Source organism: Gouania willdenowi, chromosome 3 (genome assembly GCF_900634775.1).
Source record: "Gouania willdenowi chromosome 3, fGouWil2.1, whole genome shotgun sequence".
Taxonomy (NCBI): domain Eukaryota; kingdom Metazoa; phylum Chordata; class Actinopteri; order Blenniiformes; family Gobiesocidae; genus Gouania; species Gouania willdenowi.
In genome coordinates, this window is record NC_041046.1 from 42,805,413 (window position 1) to 42,832,323 (window position 26,911).

Consider the following 26,911-nt stretch of genomic DNA (forward strand, 5'->3'; position numbering starts at 1 on the left):
CAGCAACAAGAATACACAAAATTACTCCAAAAAACACAAAGGTTGAGCACAAATACCAAATGGCAAAAAATAAAAATGCATAAATACACAAAAATAACAACAAAACACAAAATGCCAGAAAAATAATGCATAAATACACAAATAAACAGCAAAAACACACAAAATGACTCCAAAAAACACACAAGATGACCACAAACACAGAAAAATGGCTCATAACACAAACAAACTAAAATACACAAAATAACAACAAAAACCCACAACGTGGCAGAAAAATAGATTAAAAAAAGAGCATAAACACACAAAATTACTCAGAGAATTACAGACAAAAAAACAACAAAAATACACAAAATTACTCCAGAAACACACGACGACACAAAAGTAATTAGAAAATTATACAAAAAACAAAAACAAATAGTCATGACACAATAAACAACAAAAACCCACAAACTAAGTTGTTTCCTGTTATATCACATTTCCATCAATCTTTGTTTCAGCTGTTTCTCACTCTGCCGTTTCCATGGTAACTGAAGCTCCTCCTCTACCAAAGCTCTCCATGGACACAATGGACCACTGCCCTACCTCTTCAATAGGCAGCTGCAGCCAATCAGGAGCCTCCTCCCCCATGTGATGACCAATCACAGAGCGCCCTCAGCCTTTAAAGCTCCAGCAGCAGCTCTGAGGAGAGACAGAGAGAACCTGTAAGTCCCACAGCAGCATGGCCTCCTCCATGGTGTGTAGGAACCTGTTTGGGTCTGTGGACCACGCCCTGCTGCAGGAGGAGCTGAGGAACAGGATGGAGCAGATGATGAAGGACGACCGGCAACGCTGGAACTTTGATTTCCTGTCCCACACGCCACTTCCTGGAAGCTTTGAGTGGGAGGAAACGTCTGCTGTGTCCTTCTATCAGGAGGAGAGGAAGAGGAGGAACCAGGAAGATGGACCAGGAACAGACCAAGAAAAGCTCTCCATCAACTCCAACAAAAACCAGGACAACCTGTCCACAGTCTCCCATAAAAAACAGGAGAACGTCTCCATCACAGACCAGGAAAACATTTCCAACAAAAACCAGGAAAACATTTCTATCATTTTCAACAAAAAACAGGAAAACATCTCCATCACCTCCAACAGAAACCAGAAAAACCAGGAGAACGTCTCCATAGTCTCCAACAAACCAGTGATGATGGTCTGCAGAAAACGGAGGCTGGAAACACGGAGCAACACTCGTATAACAGGTCAGAACATTTAGACATTTTTACTTTTTAAAACTACAAAGTTTTCTCAAAATCAAAGTGAAACAGAAAAAAAAACCCATTTGTGCTTAATTATTATATTTAATTAAATTAACATTTTCCTAAAATTAGATGTGACTCATTCCTTAAATGCATTAAAATAATCAACAATGTTGAGATTAAAAGTTTGTTTAAAGTGTTTTCCTTTTTAATTTCATGATAGGTGAACATTCCCAGTTTAATCTAAATGTTAATCCACATCTAAACATTTTTTTGTTGTCGTTTCTTTGCAGATTTCTTTCCAAAAAGGAGGAAAAGCACAGAAAGCAGGAGCGTCCTCACACAGATGAACTCTCCTGAAGCAGCTTTCTGCAAAACAATCAGATGAACACGGAAACCATCAACAAAAGACTTCATTTAGCTTTGATTTCTAAAGAATTATTTTATTATTATTATTTATTTTGTCTTGATTATCCAAATGAATGAAACTTTTCTTTTATTTCTTAAGAATTCTTTTCTCTTCATTATCATTATTATTATTATTTATTTTCTTTTTTTTCATGATTATCCCAGTGAATAAAACTATTATTTTTGTTTTATGTTTTATTTATGGTCGTTTTATTTAAAGTCATTTCAATGTTTTCTTGTTTTATTAATTTAATGTGAGCATTAATATTTTTGAGCCAACGATTGATAAAATAATATAGTTTGTATAAGAATGAGACAATTGCTGGCTTGTGTATAAAACTGACATTACATTAAATCTACAAAAAATGACTTATTTTTTTTCAATATAATTTGTTAAGAATTGAAAGTGATTTTGTTGTTATTATTAATTATTTTCTTTTTTTGTGTGTTATGATTATTCCAATGAATAAAACTATTATTTCTTTTGTATTATTGATTTTATTTACGGTTGTTTTATTTAAAGCCATTTGAATGTTTTCTTCTGTTTTTTTTTTTTTTTATTTAATGTTTATTATTTTAATATCTAAACTGATTTTTACTGTTTTGTGTGTGTTTTTTTCTGTTTGAGCCAATGATTGATAAAATAATGTCATTGATATCAAAGGATTAAAGAATTGCTGGCTCGTGTATAAAACTCATTTGAAGTTTTTGTTTCATTAAATCTACAATAAATGACTTTATTTTCATTGAGTTTAAAGTTTTGTTTGCAGTTTGCACACAATGTAAAAAAACAACAACAACAAAAAAAAACACTTGTACAAATAAATACATTTTTGAACTCCAGTTTGTATTTGTTTTTACTGGTGTCTCCTTAAGTTGTTTGAAATTCCGACAAACCTTGAACGCATCGCAACAAAAGCGATGCAAGTGGTTGAAGTGAAAGAAAAAGTCACCTTTAAAGTTTTATAATCTATAACAATGGAGAAAAACAGAGGATTGAACCTGACAAATGTTTATCTATAATAAAAACTGTTTAATTTAAAAAACAGAAAAAACAATGGTTTAACATTACACAAGTTAATTTATAGGAAATATATAAAGTTTTTAAATCCGTTCGTGTGTGGTTTTAAGTGAGTGAAAAACAGGTTTTTTTTATCTGTAAAGTTCAAAACCAACAAAGAAAGCTGTGGGGTTTGTCGTAAAAATTATAAAATATAAATAAAATGGTTTTTCAGCAGCAGTTTGGAGCAAACACAATGCAAAAAAAAAGTGTTAAAAATCTGTTAAGATCTTTTCAAGCACTTTTGATTGATAGAAAATGTATTTGCATTTTTATAAAATAACATAAAACATAGAAAAATATTGTATTGGTTCCAGAATGGAAATTTTGTCAATTAAAGCAGAAAAAAAAAAAAAACAGGAAAAAAAAGAGTAAAGTCAATTAAAAACTGTAGGAAATCAACATAAATACATGCCATATTTCCACACATATATTATTATTCTACTGATTTGTGTTGCTGAAGTTAACAACTGGGCTGTAGAAGCTTTTATTGTGAAAGGGTGTGCGGAGGCCATCTGCTGTGCAGAGAAGAACAATATGAACAAAAGAGTGACTTCTTCACTTTGTTTCTACACACATTTAAATCAGCTCCACAGGTCACAATTTAACCCTTTAAATCACCCACTGTGGACTATTTACACACTGACCCATGACAAAACTCACACTTTTTTAACCCTTTATATCACCCACTGTGGAGTATTTACATATTTAAAAAAAAAAACTAAATATTTTATACTTTTTCTTATTTTCTTAAAATATATCTTAAGAATTTCTTACTTTATAAAATCTGTATCAATACATTTTTAATCCTTTAAAATTATTTGCATTTATATTTATTTTGTGTTATTTAATTTATTTGATTGGAATTTATACCCAAGAGAGGGATTTTGCCCTTTGAATTTTTTCCGTTTGGAAATTTATTTGTCTGGAATTTTGTCAGTTTGGATTTTTGTTTGTTTGGAATTTTGCTCATCTGATTTTTGTTTGTCTAGAGTAGACCATTGTTGACCATTAAAGATTTTGTCATGTTATTGTGGAAATGTGATCTACTTTTTTTCTTATTCTTCCGATCATATTTTGGCGTGCTACTACTCTGCCAATTCTTAACTTATCAACAAAACTCAAATATCAAAATGTTGCACTGCTTAGTGACAATGCTGCGATTTGTGATATGCTCACACCTATACCTTTAATATAATACTATGTTTTATGCTTTTAATGTAAACTGCTATATCTCTGTCAATTTTTAACTCAGACACAATTTTAGCACTAAAATGTTGCCTACTGTCTAATCTACAATTCTAAGTCATTTGTAGAGGTTTCACTTGACCCTGTTTTCCATGCTTCGTGCTAATTTTATTATTATTTATTAATTTATTTTATTATTATTCTCTCTTTATTTAGAAAGACAAAATTTTCATCATGAACATTATTCACAACAACATTCACTCCAGAATATAGAAGAGGATGGTTATAGTTAAGTTCTGCCTTACCGTTTTTTTTTTTTTTTTTTTTTTTTTTTTAACATACTGTACAGTATTACAGTTGAACACAACAAAAAAACAAAACTGGGGAGCTCACCCACTCCTACCAACATATTTTCTCACACAAAAACTGGGATGGTTTACAAAAAGCACAAGTTAAATCAAATGAAGTCAGATCTGATTCATGCAAATTTTAATCAATTTACACCGTTTAAATAGCAAATAGTTCTGCTCCTTAGTGACAATGATAATATTTCACCGGATCGGTGCCGTGGCACAGTTAGAGTGCTTGATTAGATCTGCTAGAGTGTGACAGCTGTTGCTCCTGAACTTTGAGGAAAACTGCTGTTAAAGTTTAAATTCTGCAGCTTAAAATGTTGCTAAAATCTTCTTCTTTCTTATAATTATACTTTTAGTTGGAATGCTTAGCATTTACTGCTTACTTTACTTCCACAAGTAGGACTTTTACCCTCAGTCTTCTATGTGCAGCTGTAGCTCAGTGTGATCAAAGCCTGCTTCTGCCTAACTTTGAGCAATCATCATGTAGACCCCTGGTTCAAATCTTGCCCTGCACAATGTCTGTAACTCTGACTCTAAATAATGGTATTTAATGTAATACTGTTAATTCCCTGTGAGTACTGCCTCCAAATATCTAAGCTTTTGCTGATGTGTACAAACTTGTGTTCATTGACAATAAACACGTACAGCCGCGCATTCCCACTCACGGCAATGCTCATTTATCTAGTTAATGTTAACACTTGGAAAGTTTACATGTGACCATTTTTTTTGTCAGTTTAACACAATTGTAAAAACTTAAACTCAGAGTTGAAATAATCTAAAAGATTAACACAGACTAAGGCTTTGTAGAGTTGATTGTATCAGTGTTGTTTGAATCCAACAATGTCATTTAAACTAATTATATTTAATCAATTCTAAAGAACAAATATTAAAATTAAATTTTCTTTTTTTCTAAATCTTATCCATCCTGACTGTTTTTGTGTCGTATTGACTTCATATTATTGTATTGTGTGTGTGTTGAATGGATGTAAAAGTGTGTATTTATGGTGTGTGTGTGTGTGTGTGTTTGTGTGGTGCCCTCACACACTTCAGGCGAGCGTCTCCATTGTGGAGCTGATCCAGGGGCAGATGTTCACTGAAAGTCTTTCTGTGGAGGAATGCAGCTGGACACAGAGGTCAGAGGTCACCATCTGCTGCCCTCCAGCTTTCTATTGGTCGGAGAGGACAGGACACGCCCCCTGGAACCTCATAGTCAGGCGTTAACAAATGCTAAAGCTCAAAAAGATGCTAACAAGTGATGGATGACCTTTGACCTGGCTTAAAGTGAGATCACGCCGTGTTATCGTCACAAATGAATGTTGTTTTGCTCCTTTAATGTTCAGCTTTATTTTGAAAAGGCCTTTGAATACATTCAGGACTTCTTTGTTACACATTCAGCTGCTTTTTATCATTAAACACACGCACACGCACACACACACACACACACACACACACACCCTCTGATCCATCTCTGAACTCATCTTTGTTGTTCCTTTCAGAATAAAGCGACTAAACGTACAAACATGATGGGAATCCTTTCACATTAAGACGCTGATAAAAACAGTCAGTGGAGTTGTTTTTCGACGAGGAATCGGACACTTAGAGATGTTATTCCTCCTCTGCAGTCATTTTTCCTTTTTGTGCGTTTTTGTTGATGCTTTGTGTCTTTTTGGATCAATTGTTGGGTATTTTTTGGTCACTTTATGCATATTTGGCGCTATTATTTTTTAGGAGTCATATTCCTACTATTGCTATTGTTTTGAGTACTTTTGCAGCTTAAATAAAATGTAATTTTGTTATCGTTTTGTGTGTTTTTGCTGTTGTTCATCTTTTTGGATTCATTTTGTGTATTTTTCTAATTTATTTTATGCAAATTTGGTGATATTGTAATTTCTAAAGATTTGGTTTTTTTAAAAAATATTGCTATTGTCATTGTTGCTGAATGCTTGTTCATGTGGATCTTGTTGGGTTCGTTCTTTTTTACTATGGACTTTATATTTTATTCAGTGCTTTGAGATGACTTTGTTGTATTTTGAGCTATTTAAATAAAGTTGAATTGAATTGAGTGTATTAGTGTTTTATGTATTTTTTTAAATTAGTGTAATTTAGTTGGTTTTTTAGTGTTTTTGCTTTAATGTCCATCCATCCATCCATCTTCAGACCCGCTCTGTCCTATTTCAGGGTCGCACGGATCTGCTGGTGCTAATCTCCAGCTCACACAGAGCGATAGGCGGGGGTCCTCCCTGGACAGGGCGCCAGTCCATCGCTTTTTGCTTTATTTGTGTCTTTTTGAATTAATTTTGTCTATTTTTTTTATTGTTTTTATGCATATTTGGTGTTATTATATGTTTTAAGAAGTCTGTTTCTTATTATTATTGTTTTTTTTGAGTACTTTTGGTTTTTCTAAAGTGTCATTTTTGATGTTTTATGTGTTTTTGCGGTTATGCATCCTTTTATAGTTTATTTTGTGTGTTTTGTTTCATTTTATGCATCTTTGCTGGTATTGTAGTTTCAGTTGTTTTTTATCATTACTTTTGTTTTAGGTAGCTTTGCTTGTTCTAAAGTGTCATTTTTTTCATTCATTTTGTGGGTTTTTGTGTCATTTCATGCACATTTGGTGTTATTGTACATTTTAAGGAGTCGTTTTTTAAAATATTGCTTTTGTTTTGTGTATTTTTTTATATAAAGTGTCATTTTGTTGTGTTTTTGCTTTAATGTGTCTTTGAATTCATGTGTATTTTTTGGTCACTTCATGCATATTCAGCGGTTTAGCAGTAATTTTTTATGTTCCTTTGCTTCACAAATCAAGTGCAATTTTGTTGTTTTAATGTGTTTTTGCATTTATTTATCTTTTTCTGTTTTTGTCTAATTTTATGCATATTTGGTGTTATTGTTATTTTTTGGAGTCGTTTTTCTTTTTAATATTGCTGTTTGTTTTGTGTAATTTTGCTACTTAAATAGCATCTGTCAGTCACAGACGGATGTCAGTCAGTCTCATCCAGATGTTCTTCGTTGCTCGTAGCATCAGCAGCTGTTCTGAGAATGTTAAAGGACAGCTGATCATAGCTCGGGAAACTGTTGGCGTTTCTGGTTCTGTTTCCTGTTTCTTGGTTGTTCCTGGTTCTGTTTCCTGTTTCCTGGTTGTTCCTGGTTCTATTTCCTGTTTCCTGGTCCCTCTGAAGGAAGGACAGAGAGTCCATGAAACGCTGCAGAGTCTGATCCATGTGTGTGATCTGTTTGTTCAACACACACGCACACATAAATAATCAGATTCCTCATGTTTTTACTCATTCCTCAGTGTTTCTCTGCAGCTTTTCTTACATTATTGTCTTTCGTTCGACTCACTTTCTATTTAAAGTGAGAAGCAAATCCTGAGTAGTTCCACACACAATTAGTAGTTAGTGTGTCTCTGTTTGTGTAAACTCTGGACACGCTTCTAATTATCTTTAGTATTTAGTCAGTGTGACATAAATCCGTTTGATTCCTGCTGCTGCTTAAACCAATCACTTCACTAAATGCTGCAGTAACAGAGGAAATACAGTAACACAATGTTTAACACAACTACAACTGATAACTAACTAGCCCCAAAAATGTACAAATGGACACAAAAATGACACAAGAATTAAATGAATGAAAAATAAACATGAGGAAAAATTTAAATATACAAAGCGACAACAGAAAATACAAAAAAATATGAAAAATGACAACAGAAAATACACAAAAGTATACAGACTGACAATAAAAAAAATTACAAAATGACAACAAAAAATAAACACAAATAATTAGGGATGTAACGATTCACTCAACTCCCGATATGATTTGATTCACGATACTGGGTTCACGATACAATTCTCTCACGATTTATTTTACAAAATGGGACTGTAGACAAATGATGACTGAAAAATATACCTTTCTTTTTTTGGGTTCAAAACTATAAAAAACTGTACTGTTTTCCTTTTATTTTTCATTGTCAAAATAATCCCTTGATAAACTATTAAAAACAATGCAATTTAACTAAAAACAAATCTTGAATGAAATAAATAAAGGAATAATACAAATGAAGGCGAAGCCTTTTAATTTAAATTCTGGGTCTATAGTAAACAATGCAAAACTGCATAATAGTTCTTTTTCTTTTTAAAAGTGCAACTGAAAATTTATTTTGTGCCTTAACAATTGGACTTAAAAAAAATTGCACTGATTTAGGTCAGATATTTGTTTGGACCAGCAGTGAGCGCTGGTAACCCAGTGGTCGGTTGGCATGCACATATCCTTGCAGTGAAGAAGAGATGCTATGCGCTAGCAGACAGAGCTAATAGAAAAACGTGACGTTTACAGATATTCACGTAATATTACAGATATTCTTTCGGTGCTAAAGGGGTAAGGAATCATTTATGAATATGTTTAAGAGCAAAAGGCGGCCAGGAAGAAAGTATTAGCAGATTCCGCCCGCCGCCTACACTTCTGGACAAGAGATGGATAAATATATAGCACCCTCTGCTGTTTAAAAAAGTATTGCGATTCAATTTTCACAGTATCGATGTGAACAGTGATACCTATGAATTGATTTTTAACTGACTCTTTACATCCCTACAAATAATAAAACATAGGCAAAAATTTAAAAAAACATACAAATGACAACAAAAAATACACAGAATGACAACAAAAAATATACACAAAGAATATAAAAAATTTAAATAAACAGGCAAAAATAAAAAAAATGTAAAAAATAACAACAGAAAATACGCAAAAATATACAAAATGACAACAACAAATATACACAAATAATACAAAATCTAAAATAAATAGGCATAGGCAAAAATAAAAATATAGAAAATGACAACAAAATTAATCCAACAACACAAAAGATGAGTATTCTAGTCATCATCTTGTGCATTTTTGGAGTCATTTTGGACACAAACTGATAATTGTACAAAGAAATGAGAAAAAACCCGACCTTGTCCTCCATCCTCTTGAGTCTGGATCCTATGGAGTTGCTTCCTCGATCTTTGGCTCGATCTTCACACACAAACCAGAATGATTCAAACAGATAGTGTCTTATTAAGGTTTGTTATTAATGGTTAGAGAGATTACGTTTAAGAAGGCTTTCCGTTACCTGAACCTGTCTGGAATAAAGAGGTCTTCCCCAACGACTGATCCAGTCTGAGAAACACCAAACAGAACAGGAACCAGTTACTGATGATCAGGTTTGGATCAAAGTCAAAGACGATACTTTTCAAAAATATTTCACCACCAGCACCAACAAAGTAGGTAAATAAAATATTAATAATAATATGCTCAAGTAATGAACATATTGTTTAAAAAAGTGTTAACATGAGAAAACATGATCACCAGTCCAACCGTAACACCAACTAATGCAAGCGCTCACTAAAAATTTTTGATAATATGATGGTTATGCATTTATTTTCCTTTTTTTATAAATATACGACTTAAAAATCAGAAACCAGTCACAAGATAACTTGATCACTAAGTGAACCACAACATCAGCCTGCATGGTACAACTTACCGTCTCTGAAGCTCTTTGATGCGAACCATGAGGTTGAGGTGACCCTGAGAATATTGTTCAATCACATCACGCACGTCGTACGGCTTACGAGCTTGCTGCACAACAAAGGGAAAACACACACACACACACACACACAAAAACACACGTGTGTCTGTTTAAACATGGATTTTTGCATCATTAACAATCAATAAAGATGCAAATGGAGTAACACGCAGCAATCAGTCCTACTTGTTTGGGTTAGCTTAGCACTTAGCAACTAGTCCCACATGTTTGGTTAGCTTAGCACTCAGCAACTAGTTCCACATGTTTGAGTTAGCTTACCATGTAGCCCCCAGTACCACTTGTTTGGGTTAGCTTAGCATGTAGCAACTAGATCCCACTTGTTTGGTTAGCTTAGCACGTAGCAAGTAGTCCTACATGTTGAGTTAGCTTAGCATGTAGCCATTAGTCCCACTTGTTTGGGTTAGCTTAGCACGTAGCAACTAGTGTCATTTGAAATCATTTCAGATCTTAAATCCGAGTGTTTTCAGATGAAAGAGTAAAATGTGTAAAATATGTGTTTTACCTGAAAGTTCCTCTTTGCTACAAAGAAACGCATCTTCTGAATGACTCGAATGGCTTTACGATGAGCCTCTGTCAGCCTGTGGAGAGTTTACAGAAAGACCCTGAACGCAACATTAACATCCTCATCTGTTTAATGTGTTTATATCCATTTGATCAATACAATCTTTGAATTTTGTAACTCAACGCAACTTTATTTATATTGTGCAAATTACAACAAAATCATCTCAGTGTGCTTAACAAAATATAAAGTCTATAGTAAGAATAAGAATCCAACACGATCCACATGAACAAACATTTAGCGACAGTGGGAAGAAAAAACTCCCTATTTTTTATAGGAAGAAATCTCCAGCAGAACCAGGTTCAGAGGTGGAGAACATCTGCTTCCACTGGTTGGGTTAGTGAACAGAAGGACAAACAGAAGAGATTAGAAGGATAGACCATCAGTGTGTTCCAGACTAGTTGAGCTGTGAACCAACATCAAGACACCTGAAACAGAAGAGAGCCCTCGGAGGACGAGGAGAAGGCACTGACTGCAGGAAAACATGATACACTCGTTCCTAGTGTTTAGGTTATTATTAATATTCCACCATGCTCTGATGCTACATTACAGACAAGGTTTTGTCATGTACTGGGTGCACATAGTGATCTCAGTGCTTACTACAGATGGAGCTTGTCCACTTTAATTATCACAACTATACGGTGTACTCTTTAGTAAATAAGTAGGTTTTGAATGTAATCGTCTCTCGCAGTGGTCTGAGGTGTTGATCATTGTGTGTAATGGTCTATGATTGTGACCAGAACAACGAGACCAAGTCCATTTTAGGTTATTGCTATTAATATCTGATTTTACAGATATTACAGAGGTGGAAGAAAGCTGTCCTTGTGATGTGTTTAAAATGAGAATTAAAGGATAAGTCAGTATAAAAAATAACGCCTAAGTTTTTTACTGTGGTGCTAGGTGACGGAGTAATGACAAGAGACACTATTTGCTCTGATAATTTATCTCTGAGTTGTTTTGGACCAAATAAAATCACTTCGGTTTTATCCTGGTTAAGAAAGAGAAAGTTACGTTTCATCCAGGATGTGATGTATTTAAGACAAGCCTGGAGTTTTAATAACTGATGAGTTTCATCTGATTTCATTGTGAGATAAAGCTGTGTATCATCTGCATAGCAATTGAAATGTATATAATGTTGTCTAATAACGTTACCTAGTGGAAGCATATATAATGTAAAGAGTATTGGTCCCAAAACTGAACCTTGTGGAACTCCATGATTAACTCTGGTGTGCACTGAGGAGAGATTAATAACATGAACAAAGCAGGTTTTGTCTAATAGGTAGGATTTAAACCAACCCAGCGCTGTTTCTTTAATCCCACAAACACTTTCTAGTCTCTGCAGCAGTAGATGATAATCCACTGTATCGAAGGCTGCAGTGAGATCCAAGAACACTAGAAATATATGACTGGTTATATTTAAATATTTCACAGTCAAATTAAAGCTGGTGCTTGTGTTTTTGTAAATAAAAATGATAAATGTACGTACAATAATGTTGCGGTATATTATTCTGTAAGGAGTTGTGTTTAAATATTTATGGACAATCATAGTAACAAGTAATGAAAGTGTTTCCATCACAGCGTTGGTTCAAACTGTGCCTATAACACTCTGAATATCAGAGTTTTATTATTGTGAGAGAAATAAATCAACTCAGTGTCACGTCTTCATTAAAGCCATCGCACAAAGCTCTGGTCACACTGACACACAACACTGTGAGAAACACACACAACTAACTCAGTGTGTAGAGAGATGTTAGATGAATCCATTCATAAAGGATTAGGCCACACAGACAGGAAGTAGGAAACAGGAAGCAGGGTCTTTGTTTAACTACAGGAGAAACACACAACTACACACACTGACCAGCACAGACATGGGCAACTGGTGGCACGGGGGCCATATGTGGCCCTCAGTTTAAGTTAGTGCGGCTCGACCACAAAAATACACAAAATGACCCCCAAGCGTCCCCCAGCGCCCCCTCTCTCTGACCCACCACCCACCCCAGTGACGTGCCGTGAGCACTAGGGTAGGGTAGGCAGGGCGTTCCAAATCGAGACCACCAATGTCAACACCAATGACAACTTCATATGTTTCTGCTGGCAAGTGTTAATTCAATTCAATTCAATTCATTTCAACTTCATTTGTATAGCGCAATTTTCAACAAAGTCATCTCAATGCGCTTATCAAAATATAAAATTCATAACAAAGATCCACATAAACAAGTATTTAGCCATCGAACAAAATCAACATTGTAAAACACTATTAAAGAAACATAAACAGTTATTTAATATAGTGTGATCTCCATAACTCCATGCGTGCTTGACATCACTTCCTGCTTACTCAAATGTGAATTCAGTGGCTACTCTCGCATGCAGCAAAATCAGTTTACCCCCCAGGATCAAACCCCTCAAAGCTGATGAACTTTTCCTCAAAGCTAATCTCTAGTGAAAGAGAAAACTGTTATCTGGATGCAGATTTTTTTCATTTTCTTTTATACATTTTAATTTATATGTTGTTGTGAAATACGTGTCTCATTATTTGATATTTGTTTCCTAAACACCTTGTTTTTCAAAATCAAGCTCTTTTGCTTCTGTACAGAAAACAAAAAACAGAAAACAAACACCTTTATTCATTTTCTCCATCACCGATTTGCCAAAGCACGTGACCCGGAAGTGTACTCTCATCCGACGCTAACGGCTATGCTAACGGCATGACTTGATCGCTGCTTCCAACTGTGCATCAGACACGTGTCCTTTTCACTTTAGCTGGTGTTGGACACAGAACCTCCTCACGGACATTTCAGAGGATTTAGAAACTCCTAAGTGTTGCAGAGATAAAGATATCTCTCTCAGAATGTGTAACGCTTCACTTCCGGGTCACGGACTAATAGGTAATGGAGAAAATGAATAAAGGTGTTCGTTTTCTGTACCGAAGCAAAAGAGCTTGAATTTGAAAAACAAGGCGTTTTTCATTTTGGTTTTGGAAACAAATATCAAATAATGAGTGTTTTTTTTTTTTTCATGTTTTTGTTACAAAATGAAAAACGAATGAACGAATAAAACACAGATTTTGTGTGATTCTGTAAGCTTCTGTTTGTTACATTTGTTCAGTAGTAAAATGCAGAAAACAAAAACAAAAATGCACAAAGTTGATCAAAAAATGACATTAAAAACACACATTAACTCTTTGTAGTTTCCTGTGTTAATACTGTGATTGGTCATTATTCTAATGCTGACATGAATGTTGATCATGTGACCCTCAGATCAGATACAATCACATGTTCGTGGCTCCGTCCACTTTGATAAAACGATGTCCGTTACTGATTTACATCATATCATAAATGAGATTATTGCAATGTAAATATCTATAAACTTTTATTTAAACTGAGTATGTGACTTATACATCAATAATAAAGTAGAGTGGGATTAAAAGTGTTAAACTCACTGTGAAACAGAGGCCACAGGAAGTAGCTCACATTCTCTCTCTGACTCCAGATCAACGTCATCCACAAAGCTGCAGTTTCTCCTCAGGTCAGAGTTCACCTCTAGGCGTCCAGGACTGTTCACTACACACACGCACACACACACACACGCACACACACACACACGCACGCACGCACGCACGCACGCACGCACACACACAAATGTAAATTATTTGGTAACATTTTTTTACACTTAAATTTCTATATTTTTTATTTTTACATTTATGTATGTTTTTTAAAACATACATAAAACAATTTTCTAAAAATGACATTTTTGTAAAATGTTTTTTAACATTCTTTAAATTAAAAAAATCTATTACAAAGTATAGATATTTTCTTATTTATTATAATTTTTAATAGTTTTTTACATTTAAAAATGTTAATATTTAATATTTACAGTATATTTAATTTTTTATTACATTTTGTTTTTTTGACTTCAAAGAGTAGAATTTATATTTTCTATAAAATATAATTTATATTTTTATAAATATATAAACACATGTTTGACAAAATACAAATTATTAGATTTTGTCAAACATTCATCTACTTTTTTTTCATTTTAAAAACACATTTTAAACAATTTTACAAAAAACATGTTAAATTAATTAGATTTCACTGTCAGAAAAAAGTATTAAGTTTAATTTTAAAACACATTCGTCGCCATCATTTTATCAACACACGCAGTGTTTAGATTACAGTACTGTATCACAGCTCAGACACTAGAGGGCAGTATAATCAGTGTGTTCTAATCATAAAGCTCTGTTTCTACTGATAAAATCATCAGGAGTTCATTTAGTCACATTCATTTTTTATAAACCATCACAGGTTGATGTTGTTCAGAGTTTGTAATAAAAACACTGAATGGTTTCCATTGATCAGTGTTAGTCACCAGTAAATGTTCTAGAATCTAGAACTACATGGAAGTTTAATTAAACCACTTTAGGCGGTGAATGTTTTCTTTAAGTGGAAACACTTCCCAGGACATTTAGAGCTGTTAGAGTTTCATATGTGAGTGAGTGAGCGAGTGAGTGCATGTATCACGTGCACAGAGTGGAGAGTTCCTCGTGTATGCTCCCACTAGATTAACCAGATCAATCTATTACACCACAGGCGTGGAAATTAATAAAAAAACAAGATAAATGCTCATACTGTTGGAAACAAATGGCATGAAAAAACCAAAATGTGCTACAGTGCTATTGGTGATCATGTTATCCTGTGACTGGTGTTTGTAATACACAGAGCGCTCAGACAGGCATATTTGTCCATGTTTTTCCCCTTTTTCAAGAACAATCTTAGATTTTTTTTGGTAAAATTTTTTGCTAATAAATTGTAATTTATTTATTTTTTACATTTGTACATGATTTTTTTTAAACTTATTTTGAATATTTAGAATTTTTTAAACTAAAAAATTAAACTTTAAATTTAACTTTAAAATATATATATTTACTTTTTTGCATATTTTTTTAAAATAGCATGCTCAGACCACGTGGTGTAACAGTCCTCTTGGTAATCATGTTATCCTGTGACTGGTTTCTGACACACACGCACACACACAACACACACACGCACACGCACACGCACACACACACACACACACACACACACACACGATTTCTAAGAAAAGCTGTCCCCTTTGAAGATACCTCAAACATAGTAAACAAAAATAGAACAAGGGCAATAACTCGGGGGAAAAAATAATTGAGCACTTCTCATTTTTGAACTCCATCAAGGTATTGATATTGATACCCTGAAGTCACACACCAAAATTGGATATCCTATCTTAAACGGTTTCTAAGAAAAGCTGTTCCCTTTCAAGATACCTCGAACAGAGTCAAAAAAATGGAACAAGGGCAATAACTCCTTAAAAACTAATTGAGCACTTCTCATTTTCGAACTCCATCAAGGTATTGATACCCTGAAGTCACACACCAAATTTGGTTATCCTATTTTAAATGATTTCTGAGAAAAACTGTCAGAGTAAAACAAACAGAACAAGGCCAATAACTCTGGAAAAAATAATTGCGCGCTTCTCATTTTCAAACTCCATCAAGATATTGATACCCCGAAGCCACACACCGTATCTTAAACAGTTTCTGAGAAAAGATGGAGCTCAAACCTATATCCCCTTCCAGTTTGTGGTGGGGGATAATAATAATCTCTCTATAAAAGCAAGGAATCTGTCTGTCTGTTCCTTAAATACTGTATCTCTGCAGATCAGGATCAGACTGACCTGAGAGTTTCAACATGGCTGCTGTTTGGTTCAATGGTGTGCGACATCGGATTTGTTTGGACTACAATGATACCGTTAATAAACTATTTCATAAATGCCGCGAGCATTGTCCACAGGCGCCACCACAGCCACGTGCGCACTAGAGCCAATCACTGTAGTGATGTGTCGGTCGCGAACGAACCGGCTCCGATTGCTGGCTCCCGTCGTTCACGTCAAAGAGCCCTTGATTGGGAGCCGCTTTGTTTCTTTTCCTCTTTTTTTCTCTTCAAGCCGCAATTCATTGGTCTATATGTGTGTGTTTCATCTCTGTCTGCGCTGAGCCAAGGGAGGGAGGGGCTATGGTGTCACATTAAAAAAAAGCCACACGCGTGAAAACAACAACCACGCGCATAAAACCCATAGTTTTCCCTCTATGAAGTTAATTCTCGTGTGCGTTTACATGTGCCGTCACTTTCTGCGCGATCTCCATAACTCCATGCGTGCTTGACATCACTTCCTGCTTGCTCAAATGTGAATTCAGTGGCTACTCTCGCATGCAGCAAAATCAGTTTACCCCCCCAGGATCAAACCCCTCAAAGCTGATGAACCTTTCCTCAAAGCTAATCTCTACTGAAAGAGAAAACTGTTATCTGGATGCAGATTTTTTTCATTTTCTTTCATACATTTTAATTTATATGTTGTTGTGTAATATGTGTCTCATTATTTGATATTTGTTTCCTAAACACCTTGTTTTTCAAATTCAAGCTCTTTTGCTTCTGTACAGAAAACAAAAAACAGAAAACAAACACCTTTATTCATTTTCTCCATTACCGATTTGCCAAAGTACGTGACCCGGAAGTGTACTCTCATCCGACGCTAACGGCTATGCTAACGGCATGACTTGATCGCTGCTTCCAACTGTGCATCAGACACGTGTCCTTTTCACTTTAGCTGGTGTTGGACACAGAACCTCCTCACAGACATTTCAGAGGATTTAGAAACTCCTAAGTGTTGCAGAGATAAAGATATCTCTCTCAGAATGTGTAACGCTTCACTTCCGGGTCACGGACTAATAGGTAATGGAGTAAAATGAATAAAGGTGTTCGTTTTCTGTACCGAAGCAAAAGAGCTTGAATTTGAAAAACAAGGTGTTTTTCATTTTGATTTTGGAAACAAATATCAAATAATGAGTGTTTTTTTTTTTTGTTTTTCATGTTTTTGTTACAAAATGAAAAATGAATGAACGAATGATACACGGATTTTGTGTGATTCTGTAAGCTTCTGTTTGTTAAATTTGTTCAGTAGTAAAATGCAGAAAGTTAATTAAGGTAATATGTACATAGTTAAATGTTTGTTTTTCCATTTTCTAATTATTCTTTTTTCCACTTTGTAGAGTGTATAAATAAAGGTGTATTTATATAATAAACATTTGATATAGTGCATGTTTTTTAACATTAGTAATTTAAGTATATATATATATATATATATATAAAAGTTAACTCATATTGTGAATAATTTTACATTATTGTTGGTAATAAATTAATTTAAGCACCAAATAATCTAAAGAGCCACTTTGCAGCAGAAAGACGTCCCACTTTCAAACACAACCTCATTTAACCATCCATGAAAAAGCTACTTAACCTCCCACTTTTCTATAGCAACACATACTTGCTGTAGTGCCTACGGGCACTGCACTCGTAATTATAATAAGAAATATATTTTTTTTCAAATCAGTTTTTTTGTTGTTGATGGAATTATTCAATTTGATTGATTTAATAAGAAGTAATTCACTGTGATTGATGTGATAATAAATGATTAAAAGTGATTGATGTGATAATAAATGATTAAAAGTGATTGATGTGATAATAAATGATTAAAAGTGATTGATGTGATAATAAATGATTAAAAGTGATTGATCTGGTGAGAAGTGATGGTGAGCTTTGACCTGTAGCAGTAGGAGTAGTGGAGCTGAATTGAAGTGAAGAGGAAGACGTCCAGGAACGTTGACCATCTAAAACAAACACACACACAGGATACTTTAATACACTCCATTACCCATAATCCTCCTGGTGGGCATGTCTCTACCTGTGTCTGCTGTGCTATAAACATCTGAGCTGTGGAACACAGAGTCGTACACAGAGTCGTACGTGATGCTGGGAACAGTGGGAGGAGCTATTGGAGGAACTCTGGGAGGAGCTTTAGCCTCGTTACTGTCAGAGCTCTTCAGCTTCCTCCTCATCTTCACCTGGACGATGAAAACATATCAAAACATGTGAAAGTTGTCTTTCAGTCCATAAAAGCAAGAAAAAGGGTTTGAAATGAAGAAAAACACAGTAACAATGTCTGACAGGTGGCGGCGCTAGAGAGCAAAACCTTTCCTTTCACACACACTCTTTTATTAGTGGATAATAAAAGTAATCATACTTATTATTATTTATTATTAAGACTTTTATTGGTTGGTTAGTTAGTAGTTGGAAATCTGATTTCATGTAATTATCTCTGTATTTAATAATCTCTGTATTCAATCTGTTATTTAATAATGTAGTTAATGTAATAATGTAGTTCCATTATATGGTGATATGATTATCTAGTTATCAAGTTATTTATTTATCTAGCTATCAAATGATCTAGTTCATTAATTCTAAGTTTAATTATCTAGTTGGGTATTTATCTATTATAGCTAGGTATTTAATACTTTCATTATTCAGTCAATATTTACAGTAGTTATGAAATAATTTTAATATCTGGTCAATCATCTAATTAATTATCTAAATACATAATCATTTAGTTGCTTAATTACATAGTTAGCTATTTTAGCTATGTATTTAATAATTTCATTATCCAATAATTATCTAGTTAACTAAATGTGAAATTATTACATCTTCTGGTAAATAATCTCATCATATAGTTATTGAATTATCTGAATACTTAATCCTTTAGCTATTTAATTATGAAGTTGTCTATTTTTTAATCAGCTAGTTATTTAATTATTAAATGTTCAAGTTGATTGTCTAGTTATCAATTATGAAATTATTTAACTATCTGGTTAATCATCTAACAATTAAATACAGGTAGTCATCCAATAATTTCATTAATTATCTAGTTATTTAATATCATAAGTTGTTTATTTATTTATTTAATTAGCTGATTATTTAAGGATTTAATAATCTAGTTATGAAACTATTTCAATATGTCTTTAATCATCTTATTAATCCTCTCATTATCTATATATATATATAATAAATAATTCAGTTGTCTAAATTTTGATCTGGTTATTGGATCATTTTGTTATTTAACTGTGTAGTTATTTAATAATGTATTTATCTAATTATCTGATTAAAAACAGTGTTGTATTAACCAGGTTAAGTCAGTGACAGGCAGTGAACACAGAGCTGGATTAAAGCAGTAAATAAAGAGTGTGTGCGTGACTTTATTAATAATAATAACATGCTGCAGTGACATGTTCCATTCAGACCTTTTAATCATATTTATCACATGAATGATTCATCATCAGCTGCTCTATGAAGTCCCAGAGGATCAGAAACATGAAGCGATCAATACGTGTGTTAAAGTGCTGAATGTTGTCTTCATCCTGTTCTCTATCTACTGATTTATGTACAACATCACCTTAAACACACATAGGTGGGCAACAGGTGGCTCGAGGGCCACAAAAGGCCCTCACTCTAGTTTTGTGCAAAGTAAACCCACATAATAACTCCAGAGGGGTGTCCCATAAAGCAGGTTATGTTCAGATGACAGTATGTTGTGGTTCTAATGAGGGAAACTCTGAGTATCCCATTCCTGAAGGCGAGGTATGGTCTGTCACCATGGTAACATTCTCCATGAACTGAACCTGCACACTGGCAGGTTTTGTCAAAGAAACCCTTGGTTTCTACCTGGCTCCGCCCACCTGAACACGCTTCAAAAGGAACACTTTAATTAACCTTGACACTCTTCTCTGACACATATTATTAACATCACACACCACAGACGTGCTCACATCAGTAATGCTGTGCTGCTTTACGTTTTTTTTGCAAATGGTAATTTTCTTTATAACTGTGTGGATACAGAACATCTAGGGAAAGACACTGAGAAGGTGTTCTGCATGAAAACGACTACTGACGTCTGTAGTAAAGTAAAAACAGATCTTTGGCAAATGTAAAGAGGTAAATGTCATCATTGTTCAAAAGTTATGGTGGCGCAGTGGGTAAGGAGGCACGCTCGTCAGCATAGTATCGGGGGTTCAAACCCAAGCTCAGTCTTTTTGGACATCCAGACGACTCTGACACATACATTACATTAAAAATCTATATCTTTATAGCTGCTGTAGCAAGAGGGCCGTACACTTCCCCAACTTACTGTGGCCAAATGAAAGTGGAATACACCTTGAATACACCTTTTAAATTATAATTACATTTTGAGTGAACTCGTCCTTTAGAATCTCCGTAAGTTGAGCATTTAAACCGTAAGTACAAGTGCAGCTGTCTAAGAAAATTACTGTAAACCTACAGCTGTAGAAGAAGTGATCAGCACACTCTATGCAGCCCCGCCTCCATAGACACATTTTATTCACATCATTCCCCGGTTGGCTGGAGCAATGAAGTGACCAAAAAGCGTGACTTATCGCGAGCGATTTAAGCGACTATAGTTGTTGAAGTGGCGTTCTGTGTGAACGCACCTTTAGAACAGGCTCATATTCCACATTATTTCACCCATCGGGATGAAATACATCACTCTCTTCCAGGTGGTTGCCATGGTAGTTCGTGTGATCTTTGTTCAATGATGATGGCTTTTTATCGCACTCGTGCACATAACTAACCCAAGGTTTACATACTCAGGGTTGATTGACCCACTTCCTACCAGCTGTAATGGAATCAGATACCCAGAGTTTCACATTGCGGGATTTGTTGACCCAGAGTTTATAGATAGACTCAGAGTTTGTTGAACCTCCTTCATGGAATACACCCCGGACACACATAAAACAACAAATAAAGGACAAAAAACAAAGCAGTACCAAATATACACAAAGGGCCTATGTTACGAAGCTAAATTGCCTCTAATCGCGCTAACTTCCAGGATTAAATCAGTGTGTGCTGGACTACGAAGCTCGCTGACGTCTTACGGAGCTAAATCACCATGGACACAGGCTGCATGACTAGCCTGGTTGGTACCAGGTTTTTCTCTGGCTAGGATCTTAGCGAGTACTAAAGCCCCACCTCCTGACCAATCAGTTCTCTTAGCTGTCCAATAAAAGGTGACATGTGAACACGTCACTGTGTGGATCTGATGTGACGTCGACAGGAGAGAGAATATTTAGACATCGATGCAATCCTTTCATTTACTGATGACATCATTTAGGAAAGATAGAGATTTATATCTGATGAACTGATCTACAGTCAGCTGATGATGACTGTGTCTCCGTATGCGCAGACGGGTGAAGTCATTAATTAATTCATTCATTAACTTATTCATCTGCTATAGTGAGGCTGACCACATCAGCAGGAAAGTACTACAGATAGTGAAACAATGTGCTCTCACCCCAGTGTGTGTGATAAATAGGTCTACCTGACTAGACAAACGTGTGTGAAACTGAGCTCTGTACGTTTATCAACCAATGGATTCGAATCATAAATAATCTCACGTTTTCTCACATTAATAGTGTCAGCAGCTTCCTGCCCGAGTTCTTTCATTCCTGCCTTTTCTGTAACAACAGTGTTGTTTTTGGTCTGAATTATGGATTTTGATTATTCATAACATTAAACTTAAGCAACACCCAACCTGGTCGGGATCAAGTTATGAAGTGGATCAGATCTGAGCGAGTATAAAGGCTCCGCCTCCTGGTGCGCTGCACTAACACTGTTGCTCTTCACTGTCATCATGGATTTATATTCATGATATTTGTTTAAGATCATAAACTGTTCCTCTATTGTAAAGTCGCTCAGTCTGACAGTTCTCTCCATTGATTGTTTAGACGCTGCAAGCTCCACCCCTTTCATGTGCACGTCCACGTACCGAGGTTGAAAACACTTGGCTTTAAGTGTACGATGTGTCGTGATCGATCGTCGCAAAACAGCTTCTCTCTGACAGGGAATGTTTGGTTAGTTGAAGCCAGCTAACGGAGATTAATCCAGGATATAATTATCTAGATTCGTAGCATAAGCCCAAAACGACTGCAAAAAAGTCTTCACTAAACAACAAAAAACACCATATATAATGAGATAATAATCCGCAAAAAGTACCCCAAAAATCAACAAAATTACAAGGAAAACCAACAAAAACACACCAAACATAAAAAAAACGTAACAAAATTACAGAAAATGGCTCCAAAAGCAAACAAAATGACTAAAAAACCAACACACAAAACAAAAAAAAATTAAAGAAAATAACAAAACAAAAAAAATGGCTTCAAAAGCAAAAACAAAACATTACAACAAAAACAACAAAAACACAATAAATGACAACAAAAAGATACAAAATGAAAACAAAAACTCAAAACAAGAACAAAAATGCACAAAACAAATAAAATAAAATAAACGACAACAAAAACACAAAATGACAATGAAAACACAAAAAAATGACAAAAATCCACAAAACAAAAAAAAATACAATAAATGTCAACAAAATGAAAGAGGAATACTATTTTAATGTGTGTGCCGTTTCTTTATGTGAGCACTGACCGTCTTTTTATTCTTGGGTGTAGACAGAGACGAAGTCGCCATGTGTGATCTCTTCCTCACAAACATCTGGAACGTGGCAGAATCAAAGTTCTCTACTGCGAAACATCTCCACGACGTCTAAAAGTGAATAAAAAACAAAGGAATGAGAGCAGTGTGTGTGTTTTTATCTACCTGGATGAGGCAGGCGGCTGCAGGGATCTGTGTGTGTGTGTGTGTGTGTGTGTGTGTGTGTGTGTGTGTGTGTGTGTTTATCTACCTGGATGAGGCAGGCAGCTGCAGGGATGTGTGTGTGTGTGTGTGTGTGTGTGTGTGTGTGTGTTTTTATCTACCTGGATGAGGCAGGCGGCCGCAGGGATCTGTGTGTGTGTGTGTGTGTGTGTGTGTGTGTGTGTGTATGTGTAGGTGTGTGTGTTTTTATCTACCTGGATGAGGCAGGCGGCTGCAGGGATCTGTGTGTGTATGTGTGTGTGTGTGTGTGTGTGTGTGTGTGTGTGCGTGTGTGTGTGTGTGTGCGTGTGTGTGTGTGTGTGTGTATGTGCGTGTGTGTTTATCTACCTGGATGAGGCAGGCTGCTGCAGGGATCTGTGTGTGTATGTGTGTGTATGTGTGTGTGTGTGTGTGTGTGTGTGTGTGTGTGTGTGTGTGTGTGTGTGTGTGTGTGTGTGTGTGTGTGTTTATCTACCTGGATGAGGCAGGCTGCTGCAGGGATCTGTCTGTTGAAGTGTTTCTGTCTCTGTTTCTGCTGAACCTTGAGGGCGAAACCCGAGCCCAGGATTCCCTGCGAACGCGCCTCATTAACTCAGTTTCAAGCCTCGTTTCAGAAATAAAACGACGAGCAGAAGCAGCACGAGGCGGAGACATAATCAGACCCCATTACTAACAGAGAAAAGTAAATAGGATCAGCCACAGGAAGCCACAGCGCTGCAGGCTTTACCAAGGACTAATAAAGGTCACACACACACACACACACACACACACACACACACACACACACACACACACACACACACACACACACACACACACACACACACACACACACACACACACACACACACACACACACACACACACACACACACACACACACAGTGTAGTGTTACTAAATGAGGGAAACCAGTGAAGACAACAAGAAGACTAAATTCAACCAAAAAGAAACAACAAAAAAACAACAGATACAAAAAAGCTAAAGTAATTACACCAAGTTACACCAAAAAAACACAAAATTACACCAAAAAGTCATAAAACTACACAAAACAGACCCAAAACTACATCAGAGACTCAAAACTACATCAAATCACACCAAAGACACACAGAATTACACAAATAAAACATAAAAGAACAAAATGTCTAACTAAAAAGACACAAAACTAACCTAAAAGAAACAAAATTACAATAAGAAAAAACACACATCACACCAAAGATACACAATTACACCAAAAAGACAAAGAATTACACAAATAGACACTAAATTACACCAAAGAGATGCAACACAATTACACCAGAGAAAAAATTACACCAAAAAGACCAAAAATTATACCAAAAAGACAAAGAAATACATGGAAAAACTAAAAATGACACAGAGGAAACACAAAATTACACACAAGAAAAAAAACAAAACACACACACAAAACAACACCAAAAATACAGAAAATGGCACAAGAGAGACACAATAGGACACTAAAAAGATCTGAAATTATACCAGAGAAACAAAATTACACAAAAATAAAAAAACTAACACCAAAAACACACAAAACAACACCAAATAGACACAAAACAATGGCAAAAAAGACACAAAATAACACCAAAACGATGTAAACTTACACCAGGGAAATAAAATTACACGATAAAGACAGCGGACACTAAAAACACCTAAAAATAAATCTAAATGTTCTTTTTTTAACATCATCAAAGACATTAAATATGTGATTAAATGTGCTTTAGTGATAAATCAATGGTTTACAGCTGCTCTCTGTGTTACACACTGTTTTTTTCTTTATAAATTCATGTGACTCATTTATCAGAGGACTTTTACTCACTGCAGGCAGGGCGAAGAACGAGATGGCAAAAACAGAGAAACACGAGGCGATGGTTTTCCCGATCCACGTCTGAGGAACTTTGTCTCCATAACCGATGGTTGTCACCGTCACCTTCACCAGGACCAGGAGAACCACAGGATGGAGAACAGGTTAGGGTCTGAGGAAACAGACTTAGGTTTTATCTCTTCCTATCTCATCTAATAAGTTTCTCTTCTGATCAACTGTTAATTCAACTCATCTCTTCTGATCGTATCTCAACTCATACTATTTTATCTCATTTTATCACATCTCCTCTAATCTTTTCTCATCTTGTTCATTTATCTCATCTCATCATATTTGATCTCATTTCATTTTATTTCATCTCATCTAATTGTTTCTCTTTTTATCATCTTTTAATTCAACTTATCTAATGAAATTTCATCTCACATCATCTTATTTGATCTCATCCTATCTCATTTTTTTAAATCTCATCTAATATACTGTCTTCTTATCACATCGTATTGCAATTTATCTCATCATCTCATTTGTCACATTTTATCCCATTTCATTTAATCTCATCTCATTTTATCACCACTTATCTGTTATTTAATCTCATTTTAATGTATCCAATCTCAATTAAATGTATCTAATTTTATTTTATTTCCTCTAATCTAATTTATTTGATGTGAACTCATCTAATTTTATTTCATTCCAATTTATTTTATCCTATTAATTCCTGTTATTCCTTTTCATTTAATCTCATGACATTTAATCTTTTCTCATTTTATCACCACTCATCTGTTATTTTATCTCATCATATCACATTTTCTCCCATTTCATCTAATCTTAATTAATGAAATTCCAATTTAATTTATCTATTCTCATTTCAATTCATCTTATATTTCATTTTAACTCGTCTTATTGCAACTCATTTTATTTCATCTCGATTAATTTGATCCTAATCTGATCCTAAATTTTATTTGAATTTTTCTAATGTTATTTTAATTGATGTCATTTCATTTTATCCCATATGACATTAGCACTTTATCTTATCTCATCTTATGAAATAAAGACGTTTATCTAAATATTCACATAAGTGTATATATGAAACTCTCTGTATTTAGGCCTCCCTGTGGGCAGCGTCGTATCTTATCTCATCTCCTTTTATCTCATTTCTTCTGTTGTTATCTCTTCAGTTAAACCAAAGTGATGATAAGTATTAAGCACAGAAGGGAAAGCAGCCGTCACTTATCGCAGTGAACTTTGTGTGATTGTGCGTAAAATACATTTTCTAACGCTGGCTGCTGTTGCGTAGAGAATTATCAGCTCAGAAAAGGGAGCCTGAGGCTTTTCTCACAACACAAGCGCAGATAAAACACTGCCTGTGTTGACCTTTGCTTTGCTCACTAGCTTCACACAGACTGAGAAATCATTGCTTCTCCACATGAGACAAAACATCAGTGGGTTAGCAATCACTGGTTTTAACTTCTACTTTTACAGATACGCACTTTAAAAACAACACAAACACACAAAAAGCCTTTATTTCCATAAAACTTTAGGTTTAACGGCAGAATGGATGAAATAATTCATCCAAAACGATGAGGAAGTAACTCCTTTCATTCAGAAATGTGGTGAAAGTGCAGGAAAACATCATTTTTAACCTCTGAAATGTAAGAATAATAAGGAATACGTCCAGTTTAACTTTACATATGTTGATTTATTAAAAAAATGACAATTTTTACAGCTTCAATCTATTTCAAAGGCAGTTCTGTGCATTAACATTGTTGCATGATGATAATGGAGCATCAAACAAGTCAGTGGAACCTTACTGATGTTTTCTTTTGATAATAACATGTTTAATTTGAATGGTTTGAGTTTATTTCAGAATGCACCCCTCCTGTAAACATAGAAGGAAATCAGTTGGAAACTAATTTCTCGCTGCAGAGCGAAAAAAAGCAAAGTCACACAAAAAAACATCAGTGGGTGAGCAATCACTGGTTTTAGTCTTTTACAGATACACAGTTTATAACAACACCGACACACAAAAAGCCATAAAACTTTACATTTAACGGCAGAATAGAGGAATTAATTCATCCAAATGATGAGAAAGTAACTCCTTTTATTCTGAAATGTACATAATACTATAT

At 34.9% G+C, this 26,911-nt stretch overlaps 2 protein-coding genes across 2 annotated transcripts in view; one reads left to right on the plus strand and one right to left on the minus strand.

The window, feature by feature from the left end:
• The first annotated feature begins 670 nt into the window (after positions 1–670).
• cdkn1ca (cyclin dependent kinase inhibitor 1Ca) lies at positions 671–1,628 on the plus strand. The gene is made up of 2 exons (XM_028443251.1): positions 671–1,232; positions 1,523–1,628. Exons 1-2 carry the CDS (start codon positions 716–718, stop codon positions 1,615–1,617), a joined length of 612 nt encoding a protein of 203 aa, XP_028299052.1. The 5' UTR covers positions 671–715; the 3' UTR covers positions 1,618–1,628.
• A 4,691-nt stretch (positions 1,629–6,319) lies between these two features.
• Positions 6,320–26,911, minus strand: part of kcnq1.1 (potassium voltage-gated channel, KQT-like subfamily, member 1.1) — a 67,930-nt gene continuing 47,338 nt past the window's right edge. The window contains exons 7-17 of the mRNA XM_028474439.1: positions 24,786–24,896; positions 23,429–23,524; positions 22,747–22,863; positions 18,155–18,314; positions 18,015–18,080; positions 13,824–13,944; positions 10,328–10,403; positions 9,763–9,857; positions 9,352–9,398; positions 9,193–9,254; positions 6,320–7,471 (exon numbers count right to left, since the gene is read on the minus strand). Of these exons, the coding sequence (XP_028330240.1) occupies positions 7,223–7,471; positions 9,193–9,254; positions 9,352–9,398; positions 9,763–9,857; positions 10,328–10,403; positions 13,824–13,944; positions 18,015–18,080; positions 18,155–18,314; positions 22,747–22,863; positions 23,429–23,524; positions 24,786–24,896 (1,200 nt within the window). The 3' untranslated portion in view covers positions 6,320–7,222. The remainder of the gene's footprint in view (positions 7,472–9,192; positions 9,255–9,351; positions 9,399–9,762; positions 9,858–10,327; positions 10,404–13,823; positions 13,945–18,014; positions 18,081–18,154; positions 18,315–22,746; positions 22,864–23,428; positions 23,525–24,785; positions 24,897–26,911) is intronic.